A 25,764-nucleotide genomic window follows, 5' to 3' on the forward strand; every position below is an offset into this window, starting at 1 on the left:
GTCCAGCAACATTTGAACTAAACATTATGAGGAAATGAAAGATCTGCAAGAGGGAGGGGACCTCCACATCTCTGGCAACATCTAGATTCAGTTGTAAATTGCATTAACATATCCTGACTCCATGGAAGTGTGAGCTGGCTATATTTTTACTCTTTCGTTGACAGTAGAGTTCTAGAAATGCCTCTCCCCCTCAAAAACAAACAAACCAACCCCTACTTTCATCATATTTTACATTGCCTGCTTTGTTTCTCTCATTTGCTTTTTCCTTCAGCTATGCCCAGCTATAGTTCAGGTGTGATTTCTAGGGAAAGATATAAAGTATACAGGTTTCTTTTTTAAAAAAAAGAAAAAGGAAATATTTTAAACAAATCATTGCTGCCATCTGGCGGAGATCAGCAGCAGAGCATCACATTTTAGTAGCGAAAAGCCGCTGCACAGTCCTCACTCCAATGGTGCAAAGCCCACTGAAATCAGGGTGGCTTGCTTCTGAATAAACAGGTTTAGAGTTGGGGTGAAAGTTTACTAAAGCTGCAGTTCAAGTAAGCAAATGGCCTGGATGCATTCCCACACACACCTTGGCTCCCCTGCCAACTGCTAAGTGCTTAACTACCATGACACACACACACACAAACACGTGAAATGAACCCCAATAACTATATATCTGAAGATAAACAGTTTACAGAGTGGGATAAAAGAGGTGCCAGAGCTCACCATGAACCCCTCCCTTGTTCTCTTATAATGGCAATGGTGCCCACCTGAGAACTGAATTCTGGTAAGTTCTGGCTGGAAAAAAGCTCTGTTTACAGGTCCTTGCAATCTACAACCCTTAAATTCATGTTCCCTTAAAATTATTGTTTTATTTTTCACTAAATAATTAGATACTGGCATTCGTTTTTGGAAAATAAATGTACATTTAAAAAAGATTTTTCAAAGTTAGCTAAAAGGTAAAAGTAAAGGAGCCCTGATAGTTAAGTCCAGTCGCAGACGACTCTGGGGTTGCGGCACTCATCTCGCTTTACAGGCTGAGGGAGCCGACGTTTGTCCGCAGTTTTTCCGGGTCATGTGGCCAGCATGACTAAGCCGCTTCTGGTGCAACAGAACACCAAAACGAGAGCAGTGCACGGAAACGCCGTTTACCTTCCCGCCAGAGCGGTACCTATTTATCTACTTGCAGTTTTTGGCGTGCTTTCAAACTGCTAGGTTGGCAGGAGCTGGGACCAAGCAATGGGAGCTCACCCCGTCGTGGGGATTTGAACCGCCGTCCTTCTGATCAGCAAACCCAAGAGGCTCAGTGGTTTAGACCACACTGCTACACTTTAAACTTAAAAAAAAAAATCTAGGCATTTTCCAAAGTAGGTTCAGATGTTCCTCAAGATAATGTAAATGAAGATGGATGTCATAGACTGTTTAACAAAAGAGAGAGTCAGGTTACTATGAATGTAATATTGCAGTAATATCTACTATGGCATTTCAATCTTAAATATAGAATTGCAACAATACTATCTGTGTTACTTAGTTAATGTTGTATTTCATTAATATCCATATTGAATTGGTAGTTAAGCACATCAGAGTGTCATCCATTGATTAGTACAGCACAATTTTTAAAGTACTACAAAACTGAAAAGTATGTTACAGTGAAGGCGGCTGGGTACCGCAAGGAGGACAAGAGAATTGCATGGTTATATCTGAATTCATACAGGTCTCCTTTGTTGGAGAGAAACTGTATAAACAGTACGGCACAGGTATGCCAACACATTATGCTACATATTGTTTAAGATAACTGCAAGAGAGTAAGTATATCTCTTCTCCTGGAGAAGAGATATACTTACTCTCTTGCAGTTATCTCAAACAGTATGTAGCATAAGGTGTTGGCATTTCTCCTGTGGCACCACATAGGCAAAGAGATCCTCCACTGAAGTGTCCCCACTGCACATGGGAACTCTGTTTTGTATAAACACAGCCTGCATCTTTGGGTGATGCTTACAGGGACCATGTTCTTCTGTTGGCCCCAGTTCAGCTTTAGTATAATCTTCTCCAGATGCACGCACCTCCGGAGTTGGTACGTCAAAAAACAGAATAGGATTTTATTTTACAAGTTGTCACAAGGGTGCACCATAGCTCCACTTCGCACATGGTTTGTTCTGTTGTTTTTTTTAAAAAAAAAGCCTAACCAACTTGAACATAGGTCAGGTGTGCTGCTATGGGCACGTTGATAAGTGTACTGTAAAAGATCTGCAGGCAGAAGACCAGGTTGCACCATAGTTTGTTTGACAAGTGAAGTTTGTGCATGTTAAAGTTAAATAAGACAGTTGCTAATGCCAATTCGTGTGTGTGTGTGTGTGTGTGTACACACATACACATACACACACCTACATTGCATGCATATAATACACAAAATGAGTCTCCTCAAGTGCAAAGGGATGCAGAATTACAGGCCAGCAATGGGTGGCCAGAGATGGCTGGTGTCTGAACAAACTGCACAAAGAAATTCAGGACGATTCCACAACAAGCAGCACTTCCCGCAGGCTGACCATTTAAAAAACCCCACAAGTTTTAAAATCCTGCCACTCTTTGTGAGTTGGGCACATGCTCTGCAAGGTGAAATAAGTAGCAGGTGAGAAACCTTCGGGAAAGGAATGGTCTATGCTTGTAGAAAACAAGGACCAAACAGCCTTGCACTACCACCTACTGGCAGGAATGGGCTGCAGCAGCTGAAAACACACTTGGAAAGGTGTGCGGAAGATGCCATAGTATCTGCCATAGTGGGATGTTTTGAGTCTATTGTTTGTTTGTTTTTTGTTTCCGGTTGGTTTTAATGCATCTATTGGGGGTGGGGATTGTTTTTGTTTGTAAGGCATTTTGGCAAGATAAAGCAACCAGTTTAATAAATAATAATAAATAATAGTATCAAAGGTCCTGCTTAAAGATCTTTTGCTGCGACACAACCTGAAGGCGCTTCCAAGCAGGCATTTATTGTAGCCTAGGTTCCCACGCATACAAGATGTGTGTACACCTCTGTTTGTGTGTTGCAGTATTCACAGGACATCCTTGCCATTAAAACGCCACCCCGTGGTTTTTTAACCATTTAACGCGGATCTATCCCTCTTTTTGAAAGGAGATAAGTTAAACAAAAATTGTCCATGTCCCGTTTGCAATAATATCTCAGCTACCCATTTGCAAACTAAGTGGAAACACTGTCAGCCCCTCTGGGAGAGTAAAGAAAAAAGAAAAGAAAATCATTTCTGATACGGAAAGCAAACCCCTGAGCTGAGAAGGTGCTCGAGAGTCTACCCAGTTACTCCACTCGGGTTGCGCCTCTTTTGCACCCCGCGCGCCTTAAACAAAACTGCACCGACCAACCCGCGCGGGAAAAGCCTCTCTGCTGACTCCGCCCACTCTCCGCATCGACGCGGAAGCACTCGACTAGGCAAGCCTTTTCGAGGATTCGACAATCTCTCTCTCTCTCTCTCTCTCTCTCTCTCTCTCTCTCTCTCTCTCTCTCTCTCTCTCTCTCTCAGCCGGCTGCTCCGTCATTAGAGACGTCGGCTCGATTGCTTCCGCCTGCCCGCAAGCCGGCTAAGCAAGAAAAAAAAGGGGAGGGGAGTCGCGCGTCGAGCGTCTCGTTTTCTCTCCCCGCCGACACCTTTTCCCTCTTTCTTCCCCCCCCCCCACTACCCTTTGGAAGCGACGGAGGCGGGGATCGATTGCTTTGGCCCGGGGGTTGCCATTTTACAGGAACAAACAGAACGTGAAAAGAAAAAGAGGTAACGAGCCCGGTCGGCGGCGTCTCCCTCCCTCCAGCTCCCCCACCCCCCCGCCAAATGGAACTTCCCGACACCTCCCCCCGCTTAAACTTTGGGCCAGAGGCGTCCTCAGGCCCCGCTCCCACCTTCGCCCCCCCCCGCACCGCCTCCCCTTCAGATAAGCGCTGTCCCTACGCACACAGCTCCTCAATGCGGACTAGCCGCTTCAGTTCCCAGTCTCAAACCATCCCGTCGCTCTTGGACCCTAGACGGAGGTTGGGGAGCAGGTGTAGGGCCGGATTTAGGTTTGATGGGGCCCTAAGCTACTGAAGGTAATGGGGCCCTTGATATGTCCAGCTATAATTTGTCAACAACAAATTGTCGCTGTTTTTTGTGTTTAATATATGCTATATGGTAATTTATGGACCTAATAGGTCCATACACAACACAAAAGACTTGCTGTATGTAGGTTTTATTTTACAGTGGTACCTCGGGTTGCATACGCTTCAGGTTACAGACGCTTCAGGTTACAGACTCTGCTAACCCAGAAATAGTACCTTGGGTTAAGAACTTTGCTTCAGGATGAGAACAGAAATCGTGCTCCGCCGGCACGGTGGCAGTGGGAGGCCCCATAGCTAAAGGGTGCTTCAGGTTAAGAACAGTTTCAGATTAAGAACAGACCTCTGGAGCAAATTAAGTATGTAACCAGAGGTACCACTGTATTTGTTTTTTATCTTACAAAAAAGGTAAAGGGACCCCTGACTGTTAGGTCCAGTCGCGAATGACTCTGGGGTTGCGGCGCTCATCTCACTTTATTGGCCAAGGGAGCTGGCGTTTGTCCACAGACAGCTTCCGGGTCATGTGGCCAGCATGACTAAGCCGCTTCTGGCGAACCAGAGCAGCGCATGGAAACGCCGTTTACCTTCCCTTCAGAGCGGTACCTATTTATCTACTTGCACTTTGAGGTGCTTTCAAACTGCTAGGTTCACAGGAGCAGGGACTGAGCAACAGGAGCTCTTACGTTTTGGAAATGTACATCCAGGTTTTTTTCCTTTAAATTTTTTTGGGGCCCCAAAGAGAGTGGGGCCCTAAGCTATAGCTTGTTTAGCTTATATAGTACGTAAATCCAGCACTGATGCAGGTGGGATCCTCGCTGGCCAGCAGTGAACAGCCGCCCAGTGGCAGGACCGGGGAGCCTCCCGTATTTGCACAGCAGCTACTGCAAGTCCAAGGTCCCTTGTTGCTTTTGTTGTTAGAAAGAGTTGCGTCTCTTCCAGTGTTTCTCCAATGAAAATAGGGATGTCCTTCTCCATAATAATAATAAAAATCAATAATAATAATCATTTTTATCATCATTATTCTGTGAACTGCCCTGAGACCTCCAGGTATAGGGTGGTATATAAATTCAACTAATAATTATTAAAAAATATTATTTATATACTCCGCCCTTCAGACTGGATTGCCCCAGCCACCCAGGGCGGCTTCCAACATACATAAAAACAAAATTATTATTTATTGAATTTATATACTGCTCTATACCCTGGGGTCTCAGGGCAGTTCACAGAATAAAATCAAGCTATAAAACCACAAAATACCTAATAAAAATTAAAACAACAACCCAGTAACCCCCCCCCCCACAAAAAAACCCCAACACATTTTAAAAGGGCATAGGATGTAAATCGGATCAACCAAAGGCCTGGTTAACGTTAAACATTTTAAAAAAACAAAAACCACCACTTCCCTATACAGGGTGCCTTCAGATGTCTTCTAAATGTTGTATAGGTACTTATCTCTTTGGCTGGGGGGTGTCACTTAACTCCATACGTTTCTCTGATGAAAATAGGGACATCCTAAGGAAAAGCAGGACATTCCGGGATCAAGTCAGAAACCGGGACAGCTTCTGTAAATTCAGGACTGTCCCTGGAAATAGGGTCTGGGGCGATCATCATCTAAATAAAATAAAAAAGAAAGCCCCTAACGCATCACTTCGGCCCTAGGTGGCTAAGCATGAGGCAGAAAACAGCACCACATTTTTCTGTGTATGTACTGTATAGGAGATTGGAAAGAAACCTGATTCTGGGGTGGTTAAAGGGAGTGAAGCCAGCAATGGTAATTTTACCTGGCAGTGAGGTGGGGAGAAAATGGGTTATTGGGCAAGGAGGTTTCTGGTTTCTTGTCTCTTCCCATTTGTCATCATGAAGCTGTCCTAGTCCTCTTCAAAATTGTTTTCATGGGCACCAGAATGGTCAGATCTCTTAACAACCTAGAAGAGTTTTTCAGGCATCTGTGGCTTGTGAATTGCCTGCAATGTGTGCCAGTGTTAAAAAGGAAGCGTGAAAGAGAAATAAGCTCCCATCTGTCAAGAGTTTCAAGGAAATTATTCAAAAGTAGTATGCGTTAGCATCTCAGAATCACAAGTTCCTTTTTGTGTTTCAACTTTACTGTTAAAATTTTAAAAGAATTTAAAATTCACATGGACAGTGCTTTAACTAGTGCTCTGGAGGTGACAACGACAGATCTCCAACTGAACAGGGTGTAAATTTTACAAACAGGTTTCTTTACTTTCTGAGCCTGCTTTTTTTAAGGTTTGCATTAGCATTAAAAAAATTCTCTGCACAATGGAAAGGCTAGAGATTTAGATGTTTAACTGAATGTAAATTCTGAAACTGTAGTCATGCAACTATTTATAAGCTATTGACATACACTTTCCCCTCCTGCTGAAGCAAAATAATATCTGCATCCCTTTGTAGTTTTGCGGTAAAGTGAAAAAAAACATTGTTCCGGTTTGTTTTGCACAGGTTCTAACAGCTGGTTCAGGCAGTTCTCGGAAGTGTTTGGGCATGGATCCTTAACAAGTTGCAGCTCAGGCCCAACGTGTTGTATAACCAGCCACTCTGGTGTGTATGTCTCTGTTTTAGGAAAAATCTTTAGACGAAGATACCCATGCAAATGGCCACTGTAAGTAATATTGCTGTTTTCAGCGTTTGTTAAGAATGCCATACAAATGTCTCTAAATGTGTTCCTGTTTCTATTCTTGTTCCTTAGCTTATGTGACATGACATATGAATAGTGCTTTATGAAGTTTCTTGATGTATAAACTTGTGAAGTCAAAAATGGAAACACTTAGACTGGTGTATATATTTTAGTATTATGTAAATCATGATACACTACTGAGCTGAACTAGATAGGTTAAAAAAAAAAGATGTCCAGCTTCATAATATGGAATGCTTTAGGAAGTAATTTGCATCACTACTGAAATACCTAGAACACTGGATTATTCACTGGCAAACTGAATTTTCCACTGTCCTATAAATACCTAAAACATTGTGTTTGGTACACACAAGAATTTGGAGGGTGTGGGTCTATAAAGATGTGGGATTGGATCCTATGGGCTTCTTGTTCATGGAAGGTATTTTCACCAGTTTCTCCCTTCAGCCCAGCATCTGCTGCTGCTTTGGGAGGTGTCTGGGGAGGCAAATCCTGTTCCTCTTGAGGAAAACTCCCCACAGTTCTTAGGTACCAACCTATAAATTATAAAGGCTGTAATTGTAGAAACTAGTGCAACCCAATCCTTTGTGGGTGTACTCAGAAGTCAGTCCTACCAAGTTCAACAAGATTCATTCCCAAAGTGTATGTAGGCTTGTGGACTAAGAATTAAGTTGGTTACATTTGATTTATTTCTGTTTATTTATAACTTTATTTCTTTATAATTTATAACAATTTATTTATCACGCATGAAACGCCTACAGTTTTCTACAGGTTGTTCAGGGATTAAAAGATAAGACAGTTCCTGCAGGCCTACAGTCTAAAATACATGAACAAAAGGGAAAAGGAACAAGAAAAGGGAACATATGCAGGAGTGTAGCCAGTGTGATCTTAAATCAGTTATACAGATTTCCTTATTGTACACTTCTGTTGGCTCAGATAGCTTACCGATATAATGAGAGAGGCAGAGCATATGCATTTTGAATAATAATAACAGCATTAATACATTTTTGAAAGCTCATATTCTGGGTTCAAAACTTAGGCTTTGATGCAATAGCACATTTAAGCCTGAACATTTACAACTGTATGAAATGTTGCACCATTCAAGTTTGAATTGGAATTACTATTTTTCATCATATAAACTGACATACCTATAAAATCCATGAATGGAGCTTCCTTAAGGGCTTCAGAGGTCCTTTTCTGTTTGTGGAAATAGGGTGAGATAGAATCTCTACCATGCACAAAACTGAAATGTTTTATTGGCTAAACATATTTCCAAATATACTTCTTAAGGACACATAAAATGCACACCTCTGTGTTCTTTAGTGTGCTCCATAACACTAGAGAACAGAATGGTGTGCTTGTTGTTGTTGTTGTTGCTTGTTACCCAAAGGTGTTCAGAAAACTTACAACACATTTAAAACAGAAACGTAAGTATACCAGAACAAAACAACTCCCATAACAGCCACATGAAGTTTTGGCAGTATACTAGTGATATGCAGTGTCCCTGCAGAAGAAATATCCTTTGAAACTCATTGGGCCAATACAAACCATCATATTTGTGCATCCTTGAGATTGTTTTGCCCTTTTCTGTTACTGCCTTCCTTCTTTTGATTTGGTTTGTCTAGTTATGATCCTTTTCTTACTTGCCTCTTTTTCTGTGCTGCCACTGGACCCAACTGCTTTCAAAACAGGGGTTCTTGACAGGGCCACTAATGCAGTGCAAAGAGCTGCGAATGAGCTGAAAACCGAGAAAGGCTCAGTGTTGAGTAAACATATGCATAGTGTGATTTCAGATTGCATTACTTCATGTTGTGTCTACGCAACCATAGCTGCAACTATTGTCCTTATTTTAGCACTGTGCAAGTTGCATCCAGTGCAAAGAAGAGCGTTGCTTTTTGCTAGGATGTGCGATTAGGTATTGTAGCAGTCTAGTATTGGTTCACTGGGGCCAGTGGGTCACAGAAACATACGTTGCTGTGGGCAGTACGCCGTAGGTAACATAAAACTGCTATATTTATCACATTATTTTAGGAAAGGATGCATGTATCATAAGAATTGTAAAACTTAGTGTAAAGATTGTGTACCTCCAAATTAAAAAAATAACCATTATTGAAGCTAACCTGTAAAAAACAACCTTTCAAATTTAGAAACCACTGAGTTTTCATTCCCTGTTTAGCACCTTACCTTTTAGATTCCTTTCTAAAACATTCTGGATCTTGATGCAATATCTAGCCAGGCTTTTTATTTAAAAAACAAAACAAATGCCAACCCACATTGGCTGCAGATGCATTTCTAAACGGAATGGTGGAACTGTTAAAAAAAAAAAATTCCGCTGAAGAGAGTTGCCTTGTGAGCTCTTAATAATCTTGCAATACTTTTCAAAAGGTTAGACCTGGGAGGTTGGGATTGCAAGACAAGCACTTGAGCATGGTGTCAGCCAAATTAATCAGTGGTGCAGTACTTAATAATGTTGGCATTTGTTGTCGTTAAGCTTCAGAATAAAACTACACCAAGATGATATCGCACATCTGAGCCCTGTTGATTCAGGCTGTTTTCAGATTCAGGAAGAGAAATTGAAGCCATTTTCCCTGCGGTTCGTGGGTTGTAAGATTTCCCCCGGTTTTGTTGTCATGAGAGTTTTGATCTTAGGCGTGAGCTCACTACAGTTGCATGGGTCTGGGATTGAATGCATACAGTATGGCCAAGTAGTATGGTCGCCTTACCCTAAGTGGCTTGCCAGCTTTGCAGTGGGAAATGTGCCATCTCCTGATAAACCAGAGGAACTAACTTGTCTGCTCTTCTTAACTACCCTTGCCGGAAGAAAGAACCGACTCACGTGTGTTTTTTCTTTTAATACGCTTTACTTATCAGATGTTTGAACACATTCCATGTATGTATTGTGGCGCTTTTCTTTTTTCTTTTGCTAGATAAAAAGTGTCATTTACTTAATGCAGCATTTTATCCATGTGGCAAATGGTGTGCAAAAATTCCAGCATGCGGGATTTTTCATACTAAAACTTTTAATTTTTTTAGCCACACCCAAAGAAAACGTAGTACATTGGTAATATAGAAGGTCGGGGTGCAAAATTCAGCTAATAAGATTCCTCCACCCCTACGTAATGCGTCTCTGGATACTGACTTGTTGTTTTGATGTGCAATATATGCTACATTCAGTTCTCTTTGTGTCCCCTTTAGGTACTTTGTAACAGAGCTAGACTGGTGACGTACCTTCCGGGATTTTATTCTTTGGTTAGAAGGGTTGTAACTCCCAAGGCCTTTTCCACAGCAGGGTCCTCTGGCTCAGACGAGCCTTCCGTTGCTGCTGCACCCCCAGACATATGTAAGAAACATTCCAAGAATTTGTTTCACCCGTGTTGACATCTAAAATTAGCTGTATTGTGGGGGGAATCATGCAGCTGTATTCATCTAATGTGTCTCATCAGCACAAGGCTTTTTGCTTGTCCAGTGGACTTTCTCTCCTCCTCCTCCCCTGGGTGCACCCCACGCCCTCCCCACATCTGCTCCAGAGCTCTGGAACAGGTTTGGGGGGGGAGCTGGGGGGAGCTCTGTTGCACAAGCGGAAATCCTTGCCACTCAGAGAGGTGTTAGTTGGCTACCACACACAATATGTATTTCAAATCATCTGTATCTTATGGTTCCTCTGGTCATAACATACTTGGAATTAAGTATCATGAAGTTCAATGGAACTTAGTTTTCCCGTTTTCTGCTTAAACTTGAGTTACTAGCTTACTGAGCAGCATGCAAAAAACATTTGTGTTTTATAACAGTGCAATTATATGTGTGTGTTTAAACAACTTAACTCTTAACTTTTGGCAGGTCCAAGAACTGTGTGGCCCGATGAGGCTATGGGACCCTTTGGTCCGCAAGACCAACGATTTCAGCTCCCGGGGAACATAGGCTTTGACTGTCACCTGAACGGTGCAGGGATTCAGAAGGCAACACAAGCGCACAAAAAACTGCCTGACATATTAGTGGAGCCCCTGGCAAGCGAAAGGCATGAATTTGTGATGGCTCAGTACGTCAACGAGTTCCAGGTAAGAACTCAGGTGGAAAACATAGCTCCAAAGTAACTGGCCTGCCTAGCAAAAAAGCAGGCACATGGTCTTTCTCTCCTGATTTTGAAATGAGCACCCACCCCTGTGTTTCAGATGGGCTATCAAAGTATTTTTGGAGTGGTGCCCTGGAATAGAATTGTCTGGAATAGAATGGTACTTCAGCTGTGCAGAAGCTTGAGGATACTAGAACTGGGTGATATATCGCACAAAACTGGCTTGAAATCCGTATCGTGATATTGCTTCATAATTTTTGACTTGGCATTATATTGCGAATCATTTTGTGTGCGCGTGTGCTATGCAAAAAAGCACAATGTGGGGGAAACCATGAAGCCAGCCAATGCCTCTTCTGCATAGCTTCATCCTTATTTCAGACATCGTGATGTATCGGTATATCTCTCTGTGTTTAGCTGATGATATAGCACGGTGTTGAAAACCAGGTATCGCCCAGCCATAGAGGGTACAACTTTTTGCTAATTTTAAGAATAAGAGCTGGGGCAAAGTTAAATATCAAATAACACTGCTGGCGTTACTGTTGTACGTAGCTCTGAACAATTACCTGTTGTTGTTTTTGTTTTCAGAACAGTAATCCTCCTCATAAACAAGAAGTTAGTAATGCCAAGGCCTACTTTGAAACCACTAAGGTAGAATGTGCAATACAAGCCTGTCCAGAGCTGTTGCGCAAAGGTATGGGTGCTGCTGCCCTCATCCTCCTTTTCAAAATTTTCATTATCTCAGTAGACTTTATACCTTGACCCTTTTTTTGCTTCTTCTTTTTTTTTTTTTTGCTTGAGCGTCACAGTGTTTTCTTTTCAGTTGCATAAATTAACCCTCTTTTTGTCTTTATTCTAAAAAAAAGCAAGCAACAGTGCGCTTTTCCAGATGAGCAAAACCTTTAGCCTGGGAACCTGACAGTCGTCCTTTCTGTAGTAAATGTGTCTCCATTGTGTGTGCAAGCTGTTGAAGAGCACAGTGGCAATTCCCCATGCTTACAAATGGGGTTGATGGAGGGTAGCCGGTGACGGAGAGGTGGGGCTGTGCTTCTCATCTTCTTGACTGAGTCACTGCAGCAAACCAGAATGGAAAGAGGGAAGGGTGAGATTGGCACGGTGCGATCTGGCACTCTTTCCTGGCACATTGACACCATGCTACCTTGTCCCTCCCTCTTTCTGTCCTGGTTTGCTGCAGTGACTCAGCCAGGTGGAGCTCAGGCGAGCAGCTCAATTCCTCCATGGCGCCACTGCTGGTCGAGCAAAAGAACTGTAACAATCACCTAAGGCTGCAGTCTTAATCCTGTTTACCTGAATTCAGTAGGCCTTGTTCTCAGGTAGGCCTGGCTAAGATTGTGCAGTTAAGTTTCATTGACTTCGTCCTTCCTTCGTAGATTTTGAGTCAATGTTTCCAGAAGGAACTTCCAATAACCTCACAGTCCTAACAGTAACACAGAAGACAATAAATGATATGACTGCATGGAGTGAAGAGGTGGAAAACGAGCGAGAAAATCTGATAGAAAATGTAAGTCTCACCAGCTTTCGGCAGTGAATTATGATACTGTTCTCATTGGAGGTGAGACCGTGTGTGTTTGTGTGTTGTATTGGATTCAGTGCTTGATATCATGCTTTAGGAATGTGGAGTCTGCCCTAAGAGTGGGTGACCATTATAGGTTGTGACCCAATATTTTGTGACCCAGTGTTAACGAAGCTCTCTTAGAAAGAATTTGGATATACACGACTAACGCTTGGTCCTTAACATTTAATGCCCATCTTGATTTTTCCTTTTAAAAGATAAATTAAAAAATTGTCCAGTAGCACCTTAGTAAAGGTAAAGGTTCCCCTGACCGTTAGGTCGAGTCGTGGACGACTCTGAGGTTGCGTTCTCATCTTGCTCTATAGGCCAAGGGAGCCAGTGTTTGTCCGCAGACAGTTTTTCCGGGTCATGTGACCAGCATGACTAAGCCGCTTCTGGCAAACCAGAGCAGCGCACGGAAACGCTGTTTACCTTCCCGCCGGAGCAGTACCTATTTACGTATCTACTTGCACTTAACGTGCTTTCGAACTGCTAAGTTGGCAGGAGCAGGGACCGAGCAACGGAAGCTCACCCCGTCTCAGGGAGACCAACTAAGTTTGCTCTGGGTATAAGCTTTCATGTGCACGCACACTTCTTCAGATACACATATCTGAAGTGTATCTGTGTATCTGAAGAAGTGTGCATGCACACGGAATCTTATACCCAGAACAAACTTATTTGGTCTCTAGGGTGCTACTGGACAATTCTTTAATTTTTTATTTCGACTGCGTCAGACCAACACGGTCTACCTGACTTTAAAAAATAGTAACTTTAAATATATTTTATGCATACTCACTAGCTACATGCTATAATGTTTTACATTCAGTTTACTAAGTTGAACCTTTTATACCACATCTGTTAATAATTGCAGTTAATAAATCAGACATTTTGTTTGCCCGAGTGATTATATGTAGAATTGCCACTAGGGGTCATCCTTTCTTAAATGTACGTTTTTTGCTTGGCTTTGGAATCAATAGTTGTATCCCGACAAATGTCAGTGTTTTGCTGCTGCTGAATTTTTTCCCATATGTTATTCTCTGAAAATGTTCCGTACTTTAATAGTGCTTTTAAAATAACCTAAAAATGCCAGCTTCTTTTATTTCAACTTGATTTTTTGGCTAATATATCTGAGACCAGTTTCTAGTTAACACCAGCCACACTGCAGTTCCTTTAACGCCATTTGAGAAAGTTTCACAATGACAAATAAGCGTTTATATGGGTTCTAAAGGTTTTCAAGGGGTTAGGAAGGAGAGTGCAGTGTTCAGTCATCACCATGAAAGCTGCACACAGAATAAAGCTCTCATTTTAGCGTGTCAGTGTCTCTGTGTTAGTCATGGTCTGTTGGGCCTTGGCATTGTAATCTGGTCTAATTATATTTTAATTGTCCTCCTCCTTCCTTGTCCACCTTCCTGTCAATTCAAATATATTCAACACAAGGGTGCTGGGATGGTAGACGTAACCTTCTGGCCTAAAGGTTACTAACAGCAAATTCACAATAGAATGGACTGTTTGTTTGCATTGTAGACAATCTCAGGAGAACTTAACTTAACATGAGAGACTTGGAGTAAAGTAATGAGAGTTAGTGGCAGGCAAATGAAGGTGTTATTGTATTGAAGACTCAAGTTATCTTAATTAACATCTGTTTGGTGACTGGCTACTGTGAGATTGTAATTCACCAGGATCAAAAGAGTCCAGTGCATAAACATGTTTAGACTGTTTACTGGGGTTCCGTTGGCTTAATCTGAAATTGAAATGAACAGATACGTAGACCTTTGACTAATTGGAAAGATAGGTCCACACTGAATGTAAATCTGTTCTCTTTTAAGATTATTCAGAATCTGAGTAAGCCCTTATGATAAAGGGTCCAGATCTCTGGCTTACATGCTTCAAGAAAGAAATGTGTGTATTTATCGATTTCAAATAAATGAGGGGATGCAGCTGTACAACATTGTGTGCATCGAGAGGTCCGGAGGGTGGCAACCTGAAAACAGGCCTTTTCTGTAGTGGCTCCCCATTTGTGGAATGCTCTCCCCGGGGAGATTCGCCTGGCTTCTTCACTATATAGTTTTAGGTGTCAAAGTGTTGAGCAAATGGAATGCAAACTAGCAAAATCAGTTTCAAGTGATGTTTCCCATACAGGGTCAGCCTGCCAAACCACAGTTAGCTTTTCCATTGGATATGCTAAATGTAGTATCTTTTGCCATAGTGGAAAGGATGTACAAGTGCATTTGGTGAGAACCTCCACAATTCCTTTTGTTGAAGATGCACGCTTCTACTGGATTTTTAAAATAAGAAGTGTCACTTTCTTTGACAATAGAGTCTATTCTGGCAAAAATAAAAGAGAGTTCCATCTGTGTGCACAGTTTCATCCCACACTCTAGTGTAGCTCCTTTTTAGATTCTGTTTCTTTCTAAATTAGCACCATGTATTTAGAGGTTAGCAGGAGTTTTGAGCATCTGTGCTTTGTGTTTGGACGATAATTTTCTTGGCATAAGTTTTGGCAGAGTTGCCATTGTGGATTAGAGAACTGCAAAAAGTGCTTTACTGATCAAGATACAGGAAGTTGAGACGAGGAAACAAACCTAAGGCAAAAGGAGCATGCATAAAAGTGGGCAATAGGTGAGGTATGGATTTGTTTAAATTTTTTGTATTTGCAGGTGTGGCAACACTGCAACCAACCTGAGCAATCAGTTATATTTTCCTGCCTATGCAGAGCTATTAATGCTTCACTGACCATCACAAAGAATTTCTTCTAGGTTCCATGTGACCATCGTATCTCAATATAGGTTATTAATTTTAATCCTCTTAGTCTCGGTTGACAGAGTTGAATAACAGTACTGTGTTCAATTTCACATTTGTTTGCTGGGGAAATGGAATATGCGTTAGCCTTAAAAGTGTGCTTAGCATCTTTTATTTCCTCTCTTCTTAGTTTATCAGTGGTGCCAAGGAAATTTGCTATGCTTTGTGTGCCGAAGGCTATTGGGCAGATTTCATTGATCCAACTTCAGGATTGGCAGTAAGTATTTCTACCAAAGCACAGCAAGAAGAGGGAGGCTGAGCACCGTGTGTCTCAGACAAGGGGAAAAAAGGAATATGACAACTCCTACTTGAGTTTCTGCTCATTCCACTTGAAACCATTTTAAAGGCTATCTAAAATTGTTTCTGGAATGTCTGTGACAGTCTTTCTCAATTCTCGGCTATATCATAGAAACCGTTGTCATAGCTGGCACCTTAAGAGGCAGTTAAACAAAAGAACGCAAGACTGTTTTTATTTGTTTTAGTTATTACATCTATTTTCTCCTCCAAGGAGCTCACAGCAGTTCACATAGTTGTCCCCAGTCCCAAGTTTATTCTTACAACAATCTTAGGATAGGCTGAGAGAATTATAGGCTCATGGTCACCCAGTGAGCTTCACGGCTGAGTGGGAATTTGAACTCGGGTCACACTAGTCCTAGTTTAGCACTGGAATCACTACACCACTCTGTCTCTCACCTTCCCCCCCCCCTTTTACACTCTTAAAAAAGAACCTAGTTCTTTCAGACCAGGATAGTGGTATGTCATGGATTGGAGGTATTTGAGATGTTCCTTTGACAATTCTTTCATGCACAACCATATCAGTATTATTTCTAATTGTTAAAAAAAAATTGTCCCACATCAGGGCCCATAGAAATGTCCTAGATCCAAATTATTTGAAAAGCTAGTCGGTATGGAATAGCAAAGCACTAAGACCTGTTATAGGGACGTGGGTGCTGCTGTGGTCTCAACCACTGAGCCTTGGGCTTGCCGATCAAAAGTTTGGCGGTTCAAATCCCTATGACGGGGTGAGCTCCCATTGCTCACTCCCAGCTCCTGCCAACTTAGCAGTTTGAAAGCATGCCAAAAAGTGCAAGTAGATAAATAGGTACTGCTCCGGTGGGAAGGTAAACGGTGTTTCCATGTGCTGCTCTCGTTTCGGTGTTCCATTGCGCCAGAAGCAGCTTAGTCATGCTGGCCACATGACCCAGAAAAACTGTCTGCAGAACGGACAAACACCAGCTCCCTGGCCTGTAAAGCGAGATTAGCGCCGCAACCCCAGAGTCATTCGCAACTGGACTTAACTGCCAGGGGTCCCTTTACCTTTAAGACCTGTTATATTCTCCTACTAAGTGTGGACCTAGTTTTTTACCCAACTTTTGTTGGTGAATCTTTACTGTCTTTGCATGGGCACTGCTAGAATCTGCTGTTGCGGTATATAGAATCATATAAATATTGCAAGGGAATCCTGCTCACAGCTGTTCCTGTGTGGGCTTGAACCATCAACCTTCCGGTTAGCAGCTAGACACACTAAACCATTGCGCCACAGGGACCAGGCTATTGATTCATAAAATCCAAGGAATTAGAAGTGCACTTTCCTGGTAACAGTGTCAATTTGAGGGCTGGATATGTGGGCTCCAGAATTTCCAGTTGCCATGGGATATAATAAACAGTATAGTTATCCCTCTATAGAAATGTCAATGCAAAACCAGCAGTTGTACATTTTCTGCCATGACATTTAAATGCATTTAAGCTTAGACTTAAAACTAGTTTGATCTATTATGTTGAAATATATTCAGGAATCTTACTATAAACGTACACCGTGTTTTGTTGTGTTTTCTTTGCAGTTTTTTGGCCCTTATACAAACAACACCCTTTTTGAAACTGATGAACGCTACCGCCATTTAGGATTTTATGTGGAGGACCTTGGCTGCTGTAAAGTTATTCGTCATAATCTCTGGGGAACACACGTGGTGGTCGGAAGTATTTTCACGAATGCTTCACCTGACAGCCCTATCATGAAGAAACTGAGTGGCAATTAACCGCATCTTCAGGCTTAAGAATTGGCCAATAAACACTGTTGGGACATATCAAGCGATAAATTACACTGATTTCTAGAGAGTAAAAGATCTGTTATTTATTTTAGTCTTCATCGGATATGTAGTCTCTATACACGATTTATAAGGTAATCCAACATTTTACTTGAGAGATGTGTGTATATATAGCGTATGATATTCTAAAGTATTACTTTTCCAAACTTTCAATAAAGTGAAACATCCACAGTAATCTTACACTGGAACACAAATCCTCAGCACTTTTGTAACATTTCCCATTTTCATTCTGGTGAAGTCAGATTTAATTTACTTGCAATATATTTTATAAATGTCTGTCTGACATAGGTTGCAAATTGATTGGAAATAGAGCAATGATCATTTCACATCTTCATTTTTTATATTTTTGAAAGAAACATTTTTGAAGTAGGGATAGTCCACTTATTCGGTTAGATCCCATTAAAGGAAAATAATATCAGTCATTCTTTTATGCAAGAACCAGTATTGTCTTATTTCTGTTTTTCATGTTTTATTTGGAATATACTTCAAGCAGAAGATTTTGTGGCCTACTTCATGATTTTCAGAAAGCATAATGGCTTGTACCTCATGCATCCTGGATATTCCTGTGAGGGAAGAGGTGATTTTTCCCAATTTCCCTGCCTTGTCTAAATCCACCATGCTTTGAAAATTTGCTGCAGGAGGTTGGGGAACCTTCCAGAACAGCATGCAAAGTGCCCATTGGGGGATGCAGAGGGAAGGAGAAATCGTAGAAAGAAAGCCTCTGCTCACATCTCATCCTGTTTGAGGATCCTCCTGGATCTCACTCAGTTCCATGAACAGAAAGATCTCTTCCATTCATGGAATGCCAGGTCTGGATGCAACCCAATATTCCAAAATATATCCCAACTCGATTTTTAAAAGTTGTGTTTGGATTTGCTTGAAGCTAGTACACCTAAGTGTGCCTGACTTTCTAACAGGCCTCCTCTCTAAGCTAGCCACAACAATATGAATTAAAGAATGGTAGTCAAAGGAATTAAATCAGTGTAAATCAAAACTGTTTCTGCACTGAAGACCCTTTCTAGATCTCATTACTGCCAAAAGATAAAGAAATCAGTGTCATATTTTCATGGATCTGGTTTGAATGCAAGTATGGGTTGAATTCTTGTCAGTAGAATTTTGTTTCTGTGAATATTGGCTGAGACGTTGCAGTAGGCTGTTTTATTTCCTTGAATATATGCAATACAAAAATGTGATTGAACTATAGGCCAAGTCATCAGATCCTGTTAAAACATCGCCTAGCATCATGAGTTTCTCTGGTTAGTATTCTTTCTCTGGATACCTACTGTTGTGCCAACGCTGTTGATTAAAGAAAGAAATTGTTTTCCAGGTGGCTTTCATCAAAATCCACAGTTGCAGTGGTTCTATTGTAGGACAGTCCTCAGCTAACTACTTGCATGTGCAGAATGACTTCCACTTGCACAATGACTTCTACTTGCCCAGCCTGGCTTTCCTCCCATCTGCTCGCCCACTAAATATTTTACTTCATTTTTAATTTGTTACACTGCCTCTTTCTATATTACTATACACGAAGGGGTTTACAAGGTGAAGAAACAACAAAACAGACAGCAAAGATCACGCATGTAATAACAATCTGATACAATACAAAGAAGTCCCCGTAACTTTAAAATAAACAACTTCCATCAGACAAAGCAATATTCAAGAATCCACCAGAATATAATAGTAAACAGTCAAATTAAATACCAGCAAATGATAATTAAACGGTTAACACTTACCGTTATAATAAAGAATCACTAAACTATAATCAAGAAAAACAATGGCAAGTCACAATGCATAAAATACCACAAACCAAATAAAAGGATCACATTGAGAAACAAGGGCACACAACTTATAATCTATCTGTCCCTGAACTCTTTTCCCAGCTGCTGCTGCTGCTGCTGTTCTCAAAATTAGGGTCTGGGAAAGACTTCTAGGGCTGGAGGGTGGGGCAAGACAGGTGGGAAAAGCCATTGCCTGATTAGCAGCAGGAAGTCTCCCCTGTGTTCTAGAAGTTCCCTCAACCTTCCAGAGCCAACTTGGAGAAGGCATTAGGTGCATGCAGGGGAATGAGAGGACAGTCACATTGTGCAAGCGGAACCCCTTCTGCACATTTGAGGTTAGTTGAATGCCGGCTGTAATTTTTGCTATTTCCCCCTCTGTTTACAGTGGCTATGTGGCCCTGTGCTCTCATTATGTAAAGTCTGGTTTGCGCAAGTAGTAGAATGATATAGCAGAATGAGCTTTTTCTTATCAGCCTGGAATATTTCTTAATTTCATTTTTGTGTCAACAGTTTAGAAGGGGTGGTGTGCATACTGTGGGACATAATACGAAATAGCGCTGCCCTGCCTACAAAATCACATTTTGCCAAAAGGATGATAGAGAGAGGTGGCCTGGGTTCTTCTGATTTGTAATTAATCTAAGAACTTTTTGTTTCACCTCTGGCTAGTTACATCACTGGGTAAGTTTGTTTTAAGTTTCCTAACCCACCTGGTCATACCACCTTTGGAAGGTAGGCTTCCAAAGGAAGGTTGTTTCAGTTTTACAGAGAAACACTCACCTCCATTCACACAACCTTGAGGAGGGAGATTGTTAGCGACTTACAGATTTATTTGACCCCTGGAAGAGAGTTAATAGAGGCAGCCCTGGATCCAGTTCAGCAGCTCACCCCTGGACATTTTGAATTGAAAGGTGGTGTTAAAATGTTTTAATGAATTGTACCTCATTAAGAGTAAAGGTGAGGAAATTGCCACTTGAATGCTTTCCTGTGTAAAAACAAAACAACTTTGCAGCAAATAGAAAACAGTAGTGGGGTGGACTAAACCTGCCTCCCTGATCTGCTTCTTACTTGTGAGCAATTTTATTTCGCGGGCGTGCATTAAGAAATTGTACCGGATGTTATACATTCTTCTGTCACCTCATCCTGCTGCAGGTATAAGCCAGGCCTCAGCTTTCTTAGTGATCAGTCCAAACATCCCATTTTGATGGGCGGCTGTTGTGTGAAGAATGAGTTCAGTAAGAATAAAGGCAGCCTGGTCTCTTAAGCGGCCACCTTACTTTGTGGCGCCATATTGAGAAAAGCAGCAGGACATCACTAGCAGAAGCCCACCAATTCTGAAGCAACACTGGCATGAGAAGCAGCATAACCAGCTCAGCTGAGGGTTGATTCCTCTCTGTTCCCCAAAACATTTGTGACACAAGGGATTTCCCAGAATTTTAAAGACTCAGCACCAGTGGCAGCAGTAGCTGGAACATAACAAGTTGGTGCAAGAGGCAACAGAGCCTGTGCCCCAGTGCGATTTGGGGCACAAGCAATTTGTTAAGGAAAAAATGCTCAAGTAAAATGTTCATGTTGTTAACTTGCATTTATTTCTCTGCTCGCCTCTTCAGAATGGATTTTTTTCAGGCTGGGGTATTGGAAGTTTTAGCAACTGTGAATTTAGGCACAATTGAAAATATGTACACACATTTATTTATTTTTTACACTGAAATAAATGCTCCAAGGAGCAATGTGTGAAAGTGCTCGTTATTAGTGCTGACACTTTATTTATAATTTACGCAGCAGTGATACTGGAAGAAAATATGCTAGAAATCTTCTATATGAGCACAGTCTCCTTGTCTCTTAGAGGAAAACATTATGGCTTCAAGACTGTCCTAATATGAGCTACAGCTGAGCAGTGTGTTCTCTGTGTTAAGGTGATAAACACACACTGCTGCCAAGATCTTTGTGCTGAACGCAAGAGAAGTGACTGGAAATAAGTTAATTTCACTGTGGTTTTCCGAAAGGGGGTGGGGGAGAAAATGTGGAAAACCTCACAGGTGCAGAATTCATATTTCACAAATCTGCATCACAATGTATCTTTAAAAAAAAATACAAAATGAGATACAAACATCTCGTCTGAGAAAATTCTGCATGTGGTTTTGTACTTTGTCTACTATGTTTTATGGGTTAGTTCCAAAGATCTCATTATCTGGCACCATGTTTTAGGAATTCTAAATACTTTCTTTGCATCAGCAGTTTATTAACAAAATAGTTAAGTCAATTTTGGTCTCGTTGGCTTATTATGAGTAAATGTGGTTAAACCTGTGTACTTCCTCTTCATTCCGTTGTGGACTAGGATCCTTGTGTGTTCTCTTTCCTAGAATAATTTTGCTGCTCAGCCAGGAAGTTCCATGATTCAAATCTCACCGCAGCTGTGAAGTTCCTGGCAGGCCTTAGGCTTATCTCTAAACCTTGGGTCCTTTTCTGCTAATAATATAGTATTGGTGCAAAGTTTAATTAGATGGTGAACGTGAAGAGTTGTAAGGTTTTAATTAGAGGCTGGAAATGAAGAGTAGTAGCTATTATTTATTAATTAGTATGCCACTTAATTGCCAAAATGGTTTCTAAGCCATTTACAAGTATAAAACCAATTGCATACAATTAAAATGCACATTAAAACATTCACAATTAAAATGACTGTTTTAAAAATATATAAATAATATGAAAAATAATATATAAATCTCATGATGACGGTGACATTCGAAACTGGGGTATTCTGAAACTAGCTCAGGTTTGGAATTCCAAGGCCCATCATGAACTAGTTCAAACGCCCTCTAAAAATTTAGGCCTAAAAGTGGATTAACCAAGCTTAACTTTAGTTGTGAGGCAAATCGTGGAGGAAGAGCAGCTCTGAAATCATTTCTTCCTGCATTATCATGTTTTAGAGTGATCTTAATGGGATAATAGAAATTTAAATGTTCAGCCTTAAGTGGATGTGGATCACCTTAGTGCACTTTCTTACTGGTATGGAAGAAATACATTTTTTAAAAATCTGAAAGTGATTGTTTTCCGTATTCGCTCTTCAATGGGGGGGGGACAGTTTGAAAATGGTTATTTGAAAGCATGGGAACCTTCGGGTATAGGGCAGTATAGAAATAAAAAAAGAAAAAAACACAGATGTAAAGTTTTTTAAAAGTAGTATATCATCTACCCATATTCTTGCGTGTAAAATCATTTTTTTAAAGCCACCTTTGCATATTATTGTTTTACATCACATGCTGACGGTTGTCGGGTAGTCTAGTGTTTTCCATCTGCGTGGTTCAAGGGAACATGAAAAAAGATCTATGCAGTCGGTATGGCCTCATAAGTGTAAAGATGAAGGATTCTGTTGACTGTTCGCTATTGTTGTCACGAGGAAAGCAGCCCTCAAAACACCTAAAAGGTCAAAGATGCACATTCAAGGGGAGAGTCTCTAGTCTTTCTCTGCCATCTTCATTTCAGGCCTTTTGCCCTCTGGAAGTAATTGAGGAGAAATTGTAGTTAATAAACTTTGAGTGAGCAGACTGGTAATTTTAGACAGTGCTGAGCAGCCAGCCCAAGACAGGTAAGTCCTCAAAAGCAGTCATTGTAGATTCTAATTACTCTGCAATTCTTCAGAGTCTTCTGCAGAGTCAGCCAAAACTAATTGCTGCAATTCGGAATCGTATAAGTAGTTGTTAAATGAACTGTATTAATTTTAAGCAATACCTTGATATTGTGTAAGAAAGCATGCTAGGTGTTCCTGGGGTCAGTCAAATAATAGCTTCATTAGGACCAACCAGTATTACCATAACTGCCCTGTAATTCTCAACGCAACTCCAAGGACGATTTTGAAGCAGAAAAAATAAGTATGATTTAAGTCTTAAAGTGGTAAGAGCGAAATACTTCCAGATTTCATTTGTATTGTTAGAATTGAAACTTTTATCATACACTCATTTCTGCAGTTTATGCAGAGACATGATGGGCGAAAAAAGGAAGATTTCTTTAAAACTCAGAAATAAGCCGTGCATTGCAAAACACACAAAATCCTTTATAAGGCAGAAAGCTGTAGAATAGAAAAAATAAGTAGTCCTATTTTCAAAGTTGGAAATAGTTTCTAGCATGTTTCATGGAGGGTGGGGGACATCAAGAAATTCTGCAGGTGGTGTTTCTTCGGGGTTGATGCAATTAGATAACATGAAGTGAGCCACTTCAACAATTAACTCACGGACCTAGTTAACACTAGGAAACAGATTCTTGCAGGTACCCAATTGTAACTGTTCATATGAAGAATTTGTCAGTATAATTCAGCCCAAAAGAAGTCACTCGTTACGTGGGCATTCTCAGTTGCCATAGTTCTGTGTGAGCAACCCTGCTTACAAATGGCATGCCTGGATTCCTCTGCAATTCAGCTTCTCTAAAGAAAGTGCATTGCCTGGATAACTAGAGAACCAGATTGAAATCTCACCCCCAGGTGATAGAAGGTCTGAGTGTGGTTTTTCCTCTCTCGCTCAAACTCTGCTGTGGGACTGTGCATGGTTAAAGGGGCCTCTTGACATGTGTCAAAAGATAAACTCCATCTATAAAAGCCATTCTTAGCCCTGTAGACTAGGCCATGTCGCCTATATTATATTCAGCTTTCTCTGAGATTTTCAGGTCTAAAAATAAGAGGAGGCTCAAATGGCCAACTTGAAAAAGTACAAAGTATTCAACTTGAACAGTTGCACTAGCTCAATGATCAGTGCCAGCACAAGGCTGAGGAATCTTTTTGGCTTCATGGTCCAGTTTCTTATCAGGATCAGCCTTGTGGAATCAATAAGATTCCCGCTCCCCTCTTCATTGCTCCAGAGGACTAGGCAGCACACAAGGGGAGGAGAGTGTGAGAATGTTCCATCTTGCAAGCAGAAGTTCACTAACAGAATGTTCTCCTTCGTGCCACTTTGAATATAGTTCTATCCTCGTCTTCCTTTAGAAAGCTCATAGAAGCTTAGATGGGTCACCCCTCAAGGCACCAACCAAATCTTCGTTTCACCATTGCTATAAATCTAGGTGCTCCTGAGCAAATTGCTGTTGTATTTTGACCATGTAAACAGTGTAGGAACAAGTGATTCTTTCAGTGCCTCATTCGTACCACTTTGTTATGAAGAATAGTGTTCTAAAACTGACCCATCTAAAAAGGAATGGATGTCTACTTTTAATATGTCAGACACATACTGCATTGGTATTCTCTGTGGCCGCTGTCTCTCTTCAGCGAGCTCCGCTTGTAAAGAGGCAACAAATAACCATGGTGTGTTGTTTTTCTACCTCGGCGAACAGCTAATACAGTTTTTGACTCGGGAGGAATCTGAGCATTCTGCACACCTTGTTTCATATTTATTTCAAGTGCACTTAGCTGATCACTCATTCTTGTGTAACATTCAGCCAGAATACTTGCTGAACAACAGCTAATGAAAGTTGGTCATTAATATTATTAGGCTTTTGTTAGCTGTTCATTAAATGCTACACACAGGCCACACTAAACACAGATTTATCACTGAAAAGAAATGGGGATGGGCAGCAAAAAAGAAAAAACCCCAGCCTACTATAAATATGAGAAAAGCCTCCTGGTGGCAATACAGAATTAAAACACACCAATGTGCCCCTTTTAAAGTCCTAAACGGCCTCTGTCCAGTATACCTGAAGGAGCGTCTCCACTCCCGTCATTCTGCCCTGATACTGAGGTCCAGCTCCGAGGGCCTTCTGGCAGTTCCCTCACTGCAAGAAGCCAAGTTACAGGGAACCAGGCAGAGGGCCTTCTCGGTAGTGGCACCCGCCCTGTGGAACGCCCTCCCACCAGATGTCAAAGAGAACAACAACTACCAGACTTTTAGAAGACATCTGAGGGCAGCCCTGTTTAGGGAATGTTTGATGGACTGTTGTATTTTAGTATTTTGTTGAAGGCCGCCCAAAGTGGCTGGGGAAACCCGGCCAGATGGGCGGGGTATGAATAATAAATTATTATTATTTCCTTTTGTGATGGAAAATAATGCTATGGGTCTAACAAGAGCCATTTCTAGTGCTGGGGCAGTGTCCTCTTCTCTGCCTGAGGCAGCGAACTAGTTTAGAAATGGGATGTAGCATACACAGACCTGCCCTCGAATAGATGGGAGACTTAGGAGGGACAGTCAGGGCACTCTCCCTGCTGTCCTCCAATATCTGCTGACTGAGGAAGGTTATCTCACTTTCCCTAAAGGCAGGACCACCCCTGTGTGAAGCTTATCAAACAACCTAACTTGCTATTCAAAAATTAGTAGTCATCAGTGGTAAGGTGTTTTGTTCATGTTTTTCCTTGAGCAGGAGAAACATGATATACAAGCTTTTTGTGTGTTACTCAACCATCTAATTAATAGTATTTTCTCCTGTCAGGCATAGCCTATGGTTTCAGACAAGATCTAGGAGTGTCGGGAGATGGCTAAAGCCAGACATTGACATTTGGGAAAGAATTTTTTAAACAAACTCCACAGATTTACTGGTGGACAATGTCCTATAAGCACGATCGTATTACTCGTGGAGTTCAGTTTCTAACTGTTGGGAATAAAAAATGTCACTGGACTCTCTTTTGCTACCTCCTCCCTTTCCAAACTTACAACGAAATGTTAACATCAGGGATGTTGACATCATTCTAAACACTGTCAAAGAGGGACATAAAGCATATGTCTATCTGAAAAGAAGTTTC

The 25,764-nt window shown here is 41.3% G+C and overlaps 1 protein-coding gene across 3 annotated transcripts; it reads left to right on the forward strand.

Moving 5' to 3' along the window:
• Window positions 1–3,471: 3,471 nt before the first annotated feature.
• Window positions 3,472–20,791, forward strand: MMADHC (metabolism of cobalamin associated D). 3 transcript variants are annotated; one of them, XR_014540481.1, is made up of 9 exons: window positions 3,472–3,764; window positions 6,542–6,701; window positions 9,927–10,071; window positions 10,569–10,786; window positions 11,386–11,491; window positions 12,189–12,319; window positions 15,300–15,386; window positions 17,011–18,769; window positions 18,919–20,791. XR_014540481.1 is itself a non-coding variant. In XM_083579756.1 (8 exons), exons 2-8 carry the CDS (start codon window positions 6,687–6,689, stop codon window positions 17,203–17,205), a joined length of 897 nt encoding a protein of 298 aa, XP_083435882.1. In that variant the 5' UTR covers window positions 3,597–3,764; window positions 6,542–6,686; the 3' UTR covers window positions 17,206–20,791. The 3 variants fall into 3 exon arrangements, 2 of the variants coding, with proteins under 2 accessions (XP_083435882.1, XP_083435883.1); XM_083579756.1 differs by having other exon boundaries at window positions 3,597–3,764; window positions 17,011–20,791; XM_083579757.1 differs by having other exon boundaries at window positions 3,751–4,075; window positions 17,011–20,791.
• The last annotated feature ends 4,973 nt before the right edge of the window (window positions 20,792–25,764 follow it).

Source organism: Podarcis filfolensis, assembly GCF_964270895.1.
Source record: "Podarcis filfolensis genome assembly, chromosome: 1".
NCBI classification, from domain to species: domain Eukaryota; kingdom Metazoa; phylum Chordata; class Lepidosauria; order Squamata; family Lacertidae; genus Podarcis; species Podarcis filfolensis.

Bases quoted from the DNA above. Each gene is read 5' to 3' on its own strand.
- MMADHC (XM_083579756.1), top strand. The intron at 10,072-10,568 runs GTAAGAAACATT...AACTTTTGGCAG, and splicing joins TGCTGCACCCCCAGACATAT to GTCCAAGAACTGTGTGGCCC. The intron at 10,787-11,385 runs GTAAGAACTCAG...TTTTGTTTTCAG, and splicing joins AGTACGTCAACGAGTTCCAG to AACAGTAATCCTCCTCATAA.